The 8,976-nt window shown below is 49.4% G+C and overlaps 1 protein-coding gene across 1 annotated transcript; it reads right to left on the reverse strand.

Moving 5' to 3' along the window:
- Positions 1-4,420: 4,420 nt before the first annotated feature.
- On the reverse strand, positions 4,421-6,836 carry LOC101767844 (L-type lectin-domain containing receptor kinase IX.1). Its single transcript, XM_022825324.1, has 3 exons — positions 6,041-6,836; positions 5,449-5,965; positions 4,421-5,220 (listed from the first exon to the last, which is right to left on the reverse strand). The coding sequence occupies exons 1-3, from the start codon at positions 6,834-6,836 to the stop codon at positions 4,542-4,544; spliced, it is 1,992 nt and encodes a 663-aa protein (XP_022681059.1). The 3' UTR covers positions 4,421-4,541.
- Positions 6,837-8,976: the final 2,140 nt, after the last annotated feature.

Genomic DNA, 8,976 nt, shown 5'->3' on the forward strand with positions numbered 1-8,976 from the left:
ATTTTATATGTTTGACGAAATGTGCAGGAAGAAATTCAATCAGAGTCACATCTACCAAACCTCAATATTTTTTTTCCACTAAAGGCCTCGCCCGAATTTCATTACTAGAACAGCAACGAAATTATAAAGTTTGATAGTTTTAGGTTCCAGGACCGGTGACCACCAACAGTTTCAAGCGATGCCATCAACAGAGTGGCACACAAAGCTTTCTAACTGAGGCTTGCAGAAAGACCAAACCGTTGCTAACAATCGATGTACTGTAAACCTAAAAGTGAATTTCCTCAATGCCACTGAAATTTATAATGATCCCTGCAATGCTATCGAAATTTTTGGCTTTCTTCATTGCCATTAGTTTAAATTTGCATTCCCTTCCTTGCCATTGCCGTTAGCTTTCCGTTAGGAGAGAGTTAAGAGACGAGTAAAATAATGATTTTGCCCTGGTCCATCGTGCTCTGCGTCCTGCTCTTCAGAACGGCAGAACCGCCGTCCTCTCGTCGGTAATGGCAGTGGCAGTGTCCTTGAGGAGGAGGTTCTCGGTCTTCGAGAGCAGCGCGCCCGAAGCTCTTGAAACACGTCCATGGGCCATGGACCGAGAAGCTCTCGAACGGGTGCTCCAGCATGTAGGCAGGGCTCAGCCGCTGCTTGTCATCGTCGGAGTCGCAGTCAGAGTAGCAGCACTCTGCGGCGGCCTCCTGCCCCTCGACGTCATCGGCCATCTTGACGGCGCCCAAACAGCAGACGGGATGATCCCATCCCAAAAAATAGAGACGGCACCGTCCCATCCCATCTTGTCTCCAAACCAAACGCACCCTAAAGCTGTGTACGACCTGAAGGTCTGCAAGGATGACATTGACCACACAAGCTTCTTTGCTAGTGCTTGTGCTTGTGCTCGCTTGTGCAAGAACTGGAGTTGCTTCCTCAAAAAGAAAAAGAATGAATGAATGAATCAAAGAAAGAAAGGAAGGAAGGAAGAAAATAGAACTGCATCGCGGCGGTTTCCGCGGGGCTGCCGCCCTGCCACAGAGAATCTGAGCAGGAGTTGGAGCCTGGAGGAGCCCGCCGGCGTGCTGCTGCTTCTTGCTGCCCCCCGCGCTCATCTTGACCGTCTCGTTCTTCTTGCTCGTGAGCCGTCGGAGGCTTGGAGCACGGGGCCACGGCGTCGTTGCCAGCGGGCGGCCATCACATCGCGGTGTCGTAGCCGTGCCGACTGTCGAGGAGGCGCGACGAGCACCGCACTCTCCTTTTCTCGAGTCCGCTGCTTCAAGATCATCTGCCGCTTCTTCAAGCTCCCCACCAGGAAGCGATGGGGCGGCGGCCGTGGGAACATATTGCGAAAGCAAAGTCGCGAAAATCAAAGTCGTCGGCGCAGCTAGGCTTAGAGCTTCACGGTGTTCAGCAGTGGGCACATATTGTAAGTGGGACAAACTTAACGACAATGGCATCGAAGGGAATGGAAATTTCAAATAGTGGCAGTAAAGGGAGGTGAAGAATTTCGATGGTATTGAGGGGATAATTTTTAGTGGTATTGAGGGAATTCACTTTAAACCTAAATAGAAAATAAAGTCTTCTCATGTTCCACCATGGGGATGATTTGTCAGGCATTCCCGCTTCTACTAGAGCAGCACCATTCCAGCATCATCCGTCGGTGCTTCCTGCGCATGGAAGTGAAGCGTCGTTGTCTTCATTGCTTCCGCTCCAGCCTCCAGGTTCCATTTGTCTTCTGACTTCTGGAGACCTGCCCAAAATGATATGAAAGTAGATGCTGAACACACAATCTCGGTAGGAGATTTTATATAGAGTAAAATATACAGGTGGTCCCTGAACTTGTCACAGGATATCAATTAGGTTTTTAAACTCTTAAATTGCATTTTTAGATTCATGAACTTGTCTTAGATGCCATCTAGGTCCCTAAACTCTCAAAACACATTTACAGTCCCCTAACTTATCTCAAGGTGTCATCTGAGTCCTTAAACTATCAAGGTTCCTTTTAAAATCCTCAATCAAGCGCCAAGCAACACATTCACGATCACTAACATAAGGTGGTTGTGAAGGCAACGAGTGAGGAGGAAGTATTACCATTAGCGACCTGTGACAAGTTTTAAGATTTGAAAATGTATTTTGGGAGTTTAGGGATCCGGATGAAATCCAAGGACAAGTTTGGGGTCTAAATATGCACTTTGAGAGTTTATGGACCCAGATGATACCTTGAAACAAGTTTGGTCACCTGAAAATGTATTTTGAGAGTTCAGAGACCCGGATGACACCACAAGACAAGTTCAGGGACCGTCAGTATTTTACTCTTTTTATATATTATATTTTTTTGTAGAAGCAAACTACATTTCTTGCTTTCCACAGGGCCCAACAGATAGCTGAAAAGCCTACCATATGAATGATTCTACTCCGAGGCATAAATCTACTAGCCCATTCCCAGATTGATCAAATTACAGGAGATCCCTATGACCAAAGCAATCAAACCTCAATGTTGACCCTATCAAAATATCTCAACCGTCTTTACACAGCACCTGCGTAGCCTATAAGGTTCCAATCTTTTGCAATGTTGTCTAAATGGCTTGATTCTTGTCATTATTTATTCTGGTCATGGAGTGAGGTAAATTGCAATTGGTCTGCTACAGTTAGCATGCATTATCCTTGATAGACAGAGGTGCAACTCGCTGCCTAAGATTTATTCAATGTGTGGTTATCACAAATACTCACTCCGTCACAACTTACTATTCGTTTTGGTTTTCATACAATTTTTTTATATGGATCTAGATGTATGTGTGTCTAGATACGTAGTAAAAATTATATATTTAGAAAAATCAAAACGAATAGCAATTTGGGACGGAGGGAGTATTAGTTAATAAGGCATCCATATATTTCAAATGAAAATGCCTGAATTCATACTTTGTTGACAAGTACGTAGAAGAAAAGGGGTTGTTGTTTGATCGGATTTAGTTGTTTGACTTAAGAATTTTGAGACCTAACTGTTTTAATGTATTAATATTTCTTCTAAATGTAAATAATCACAACCATTATGCTGATGGGAGGACAAGGGTCCTCTCCGGCAGGCTCGGCACTCGGCAGCAGTGCCTCTAGCAGTCTAGCTGCAGCACGTTGATGGCCTGCCTGACGGAAGGCCTCAGGCTCCGGTCAGGGTGCGCGCACTACAACCCGACAGCTCGCCATCACCGTCTCCATCTCGCCGGCGTCGAACTCCCCTTTCAGCCGCGCGTCGGCGGCGTCGAGGATGTCTCCCCTGCCGTAGAACCCCCACACCATTTCTCACTCCACCGACCATGTCCTTTTCCTCGAGGACATCACTTTGATTTCTCACTCCTACCATGGTCGGTGAGTGAGGAATCAAGGGGACAGTTGAATTTTTTTAAAATCAATTTGGCACTACATTTTTAAAACATGATGAACATCTAAACCAATTCGACACTACATTTTTGTCCGGTGCAGAAGCGGTGGTGCCGGTGCTGCTGCTGCCGCCGCCTGTCGCAACTGAAGACGTGTTGCACAAAGCATTAGGCGGTGGCAAGAAGGGTCGCCACCGGCAGGCTTGGCAGGGGCGCCTCTCGCCGGAGCACGTTCACGGCCTGCCGGATCGACGGCCTCAGGCTCCGGTCAGGCCGTCAGGGTGAGGGTGCGCGCACCACAGCCCGACGACCATCACCGGCGGCGGGAACGCGCGATCCGGAGCAAGTGGGCGCTTGTCAGTAACGACTGCCGAGTTCGGGAGGATTTTTGTTTTTTTTTTTCGCTTGACGAAGTTCAGCTGAGCTTCTGCTTCTGCTTCGGCTCAACAACATCTTAGCTCTGAATTAGGACGTGTAAAATTGTGGCTTTTCTTTGGTCGTTGTGCTGTCCAGTTTGGACTTTGGACCACGCCAGATGCATGTGGATATCGTACATGGATGTTTCAGAGCTGTCACTACTCACAAAACGTGTTTCAGAGTTGCCATGTCGTTCGAAATGCAAAAGGGAACGTTTCTCGGCTGTCTCAAGAGGTGACGTTTTCATCGTCAGCAGTACATTCCGAAATATATTTCTACTCTCCCATTCCATCGTTTTAGCTTTCTTAGTTCGTAGATTTTATTATATATCTATATCTTTTTAGATAAGGGAAAAATGTTCGGCTTCTACATCCATGGATCATGGAAGATATATGGTGTGTTTGGTTTGAGGAATCACCTCATCCTAGATGAGATTGTCCATCATGAGTAGATCTTATAAAATTTAGTGGGATGATCCCATTCTTCATGGCTATACTATTTATTAGTTTGTGAGGGATGAGATGGTGAGGGATCAATTCATTCCATTCCACAAACCAAACAAAAAAGTGACGAGTGAGAAGATGAGGCATGACTCCTTCCTCGAACCAAACACCCCAATAGTGTATATATAGGTGCATAGCAATATCTATGAACATAGAAAATCTAAAACTACCTGCAATTTGAAATAGAGTGTGTATAGTTTACTTCTTTGATGGGGCAAATGTTAATTCCCTTCTCCACAAATTTGACCAAACTTAGGATCCCTTATATTTGCTGATGGAGAGAGTAATAGCTTGATGACATTTCAGAGACGACCCCGTTTGTCCCAACAGAAGATTGATCAGTGTTTAACAAGCCAGCCGCCGGCGGTGGCTTGTAGGTTGCCGCCGGCGTCCTCATAGGGAGCCTCGGCAGCGGCAGCTCCAACCGCAGCACGCCGACGACCTGCCTGATGGATGGCCTCAATCTCCGGTCATCCAGCGTGCACCAGAGCCCGGCCACGAGCACGCTCTCCATTTCCCGGGCATCGAACTCGCCGTTCAGCCGTGGGTCGGCGGCGGCGAGGACCCTCCCCTGGCCGTGGAGCTCGGCCACGTGCCACGCCAGGTGGATCACGGCGCCGTCGTCGAGCACGACGGCGGGGCTCCGGCCGCAGGCGACCTCGAGGAGGACGACGCCGAAGCTGTAGACGTCGGACCGGGCGCTCGCCCTGCCTCTGGCCCTGCGCTCCGGGTCCATGTACCCCAACGTGCCGGCGGCCACCGTGGTGTGTGATCCTCGGGCGTGGTCGACGAGCCTGGCAAGCCCGAAGTCGCCGAGCTTGGCGGTGAAGGACGCGTCCAGCATCACGTTGCTCGGCTTGATGTCCCTGTGAAGCACGCACTGCTCCCACTCTTGGTGCAGGTAAAGAATCGCCGAGGCGATCTCCAGCACGATCTTGTGCCTAAAAAAATGCAGAATTTTAAAAAAATTTACTATTAGTAAATGGAGTCTCCTTTTTAATCCTTGCGAGACTTGTTAAAAATGTTCTAAAATTCCTGAGATTGTACCTGCAAAATGGACAATTTGAACAATACTGATAAACTAAAAAAGAAATATAATGCACTTGCCGAGGCAAAAAATAAAAAAATAAAAAAAATAAAAGACAACAACACAGCCGTAAAGAACTTGCCTGAGTGGCCACGATAATTTGTTATCTGCACTGTGCAGATACTTGTCGAGGCTGCCGTTGGGCATCAGCTCGTAGACGAGGAGGAGGTCGCCGCCGCCATGGCACCAGCCGATGAGCTGCACGAGGTTGCGGTGCCTCAGCCGGCTGATGATCCTCACCTCCGACGCGTACTCTTTCCTTCCTTGGTTGGAGCCCTTGGACACCCTCTTGATGGCGACGTGAAGGTTCATCTCCTTCAGGAACCCTCTGTACACCGATCCGAACCCGCCTTCTCCGAGCTTGTACTTGTCCGAGAAGTTGTCCGTGGCAACGGCGAGCTCGCCGTAGCGAAACCGCTTTGGCCCTGACCCTTTCTCGAACTCGTCTTCCATCGCCCTCGTTTCCTCGTGGAGGTTAGCCTCCTTCCGCCGTCGCCGCCGGAGAAGGAGCCACATGGAGAAGCCCAGAAGTATCAAGATCGAGACGGAGCCGACGGACACACCAACCACGATCCCAGTCTTGGAAGATGATGAAGGTCCTGTCGAGGTGTGTAAAAGATAGGATAATTCGCGTCCACCGATAAAGGAAGGTGCAAGTAACACAGAATGTTTACCTCCAGCTGGCGGCGGCGTCGCCGGCGCCGGCGCCGGCGGCAGGGTGATGTCGAGCGCCGCCACCTGGTAGCGCAGGTAGCAGCTGTACCCCTTGATGACGCCGCCGCTGTTGTTGGGGAACAGCTTCCCCAGCTGGCCGACGTAGCTGCTGACGCAGCGCGAGCACTCGCTGGCGTTGAGGTCCCTGCTGCACTGCGCCAGCCCGTACATCTCCTGCGAGGACTGCGAGCTCGAGTACGGCGTGCTGCCGCTGGCGAGCCGCAGCGGCGAGGCGGCGGCGCCGCCCGTGAGCTCGCTCATCAGCGGCACCCAGGCTGCCCGCACGCCCTCCGAGGTGACGGCCACCTCGGGGAAGGTCAGGTACACGATATACAAGACGGCGAGGTCCGCGGTGGCCGGGATCGGCGCCGCCGAGTACCGGAGGGTGCACGCGTCGTACATGGCGCGAACGCTCCGGCTGCCCGGGCACACCGTCGTGATCCCCGCGGGCGCCCTGGAGAGGCAGTCCATGCACGCCGTCGCGTTGTAGTCGGCGTAGCACATGATGAGGCCGTACACCCTGTCGGCGCCTGTCCCGACGCTGCCCTCGTAAAACCAGCCGTTGTCGCCGGCCGCCGCCGGGAGCGCGGCGAGAAGCTGGTCCAGGTTCTTCTTGTACTGGCTGTCGGCCGTGTAGTTGTCCGCCGTCGAGCAGTCAGGCGGCCACGGCCGCAAGATCTTGTCGTCCTGACCAGCAGCCGCTGCGCAGAGCAAAGCGAAGGTGGCGAGGGCGACAGCGAGACGGGGAGGCGCCATGGTCGTTGGCCGGCCAGCGACGCCGTTCCTTACCCCCCCTCTTTCTGTCGTCGTCGTCTCCTCTCTCCAAATCGTGCAGCCAGCTGATGAAGTCCCAGTCTCGAGTTGTTAAGAACTTCAGACATTTCGCGGCGGACCCTGTCGGGGTCAGCAGTCAGCAGCAGGCGACTCCTACTTCAGAGTTCAGACACAGACACAGGTGATGAATGATTCAGAGCCGTCAACTGTGATGCCGTGCTGAATGGAGGTGTGTTTGGTTCCTCCTAAAATTCGTCACATCGAATATTTAGATATTAATTAGAAGTATTAACATAGACTAGTTACAAAACTTATTGTACAGATAGAGGCTAATTTGCGAGACGAATCTATTAAGCCTAATTAGTCCATGATTTGATAATGTAATGCTAAATTAAACATGTGCTAATGATGGATTAATTAGACTTAATAGATTCGTCTCGCGAATTAGCCTCCATCTGTTTAATTAGTTTTCTAATTAGCCTCCAAATATTTGATGTGATATAAATTTTAATCTAAAGTAAAGATCCTAACCCTTCGGTTGTCCTGCCGCGTTGGGGACGCCGTTGAGGGCAGGCTTAACGACGGACTGCTCCTCGACGGTCATCAAAGTGAGCTGCCACCCATCCAATCACCATACCATTGGCCTACAAGTGAGCTGCATTTTTCATCTTTTTACCTCACACGGCCAGACCTCTGTGCAGGGGTGTGAGACAGGAATCTAACATGGTTGTATAAAGGTCAATCTGTCCATGTTAGAGTAACTATAGTCATCTCCTTCTCCATGTATGTTTAATTTCAAAGCAATCTAGGAGTTGAGCTCTAGGAGCGTACTGCACTACTGCGGCATGCCTCGTCCATGCTACAGCATGACACATCTCTGAAATTTCTTAGTTCAGGAAAGTGGCAGCTCTGAAACTTTCATCTATGATGAATGATAATCCAATGTCATCTGACATGGTCCAAAGCTAAAATTTTGTACTTTGTAACTTGTAAACCAATTTAATACTAGTAGATTGCACAACTTTAATTTGTAACTTGTAAACCAATTTAAAAAGAAAAGAAATAAAACTTTTTGTAACGAGTTCCCCTGAATTTCCTGAATAGAGAAACAGTATGCCGACTGCTGGCTGACTCTGAAAGGTTCCTGCTTGCGGCGAGACTGAACTTCGAACCGCTTTAACACAATTCCGCTACTGAAATTTAGGGAAAAAAGCAATGAGAACACAATTCGGCTGCTTGCTGACGATGGATTGATGGATGGTGATAAAAGTCAGAATGGATTGTTTCTGATATCTGATGGTCTTTGCAGTGACCGTCAGCGCACGCGGCTTACAAAAGACATCAAAATTATGAGAGCCGACAGTAATAGGAGCAGGTTAATTTGATAATGGACTCGATCTAAACCAAAAGCAAGACGGCATGGTTGACAGATTATCCAAATTGCATTTGACATGGTCCAAATCCACAATTTTGTATCTTCTAGAGTGCTACTCCAGAGATAAGATATTTACATTACATTATGCAGCAAAGTGCCCCAAAAGGAAATCACTTCATCGTATGTTTTGTAGCACCAGTATCAGTTATGCTCATGCAGCCCTCCAAGAGCAAGTTTAATAACCTTCTTGACGGTGGACAAGCACCGAGAGCGCGATCTGATGGGACAGTCTTTTAGAGATCCAGCTTAGGGTTAGTTCGTGCGTAGGGATTCGAGAAGCTTTCAGGGGAATTTTAGGATGATTGCACTCAAGAGGGTTTTTAGACAGGATCAGGCCGCTCAGAGGAGTAATACCCTACGTCTTGTGTGTTATGTTGCTTAGAGTTGTCTACCCATGTACAAGAGCCGGCCTTTTATAGGCTAGGCCCAGGGGAGGATCGGTTGTGGCGAGTCTTGTGCCCACTCCTCCCCTCTACATTGTGTGTGAATGCGGCAGCCGAATGGCCGCCCTCCTTGCTACAATTTTCTGACACGTCATTCATTTGCCCTAACACTCCTTGCCTTGGTACGTACGGTGCCAGGGCATCCTAATCAAGTCCTTTGTTTACTTTTTACCATCTTATCACGGTAATCTTCGTCCTTCTTGGCCTGGCCCCACCTCCTGGGGGAAGGGGCGTTGAACTTGGC

Source organism: Setaria italica, chromosome III (genome assembly GCF_000263155.2).
Source record: "Setaria italica strain Yugu1 chromosome III, Setaria_italica_v2.0, whole genome shotgun sequence".
Taxonomy (NCBI): domain Eukaryota; kingdom Viridiplantae; phylum Streptophyta; class Magnoliopsida; order Poales; family Poaceae; genus Setaria; species Setaria italica.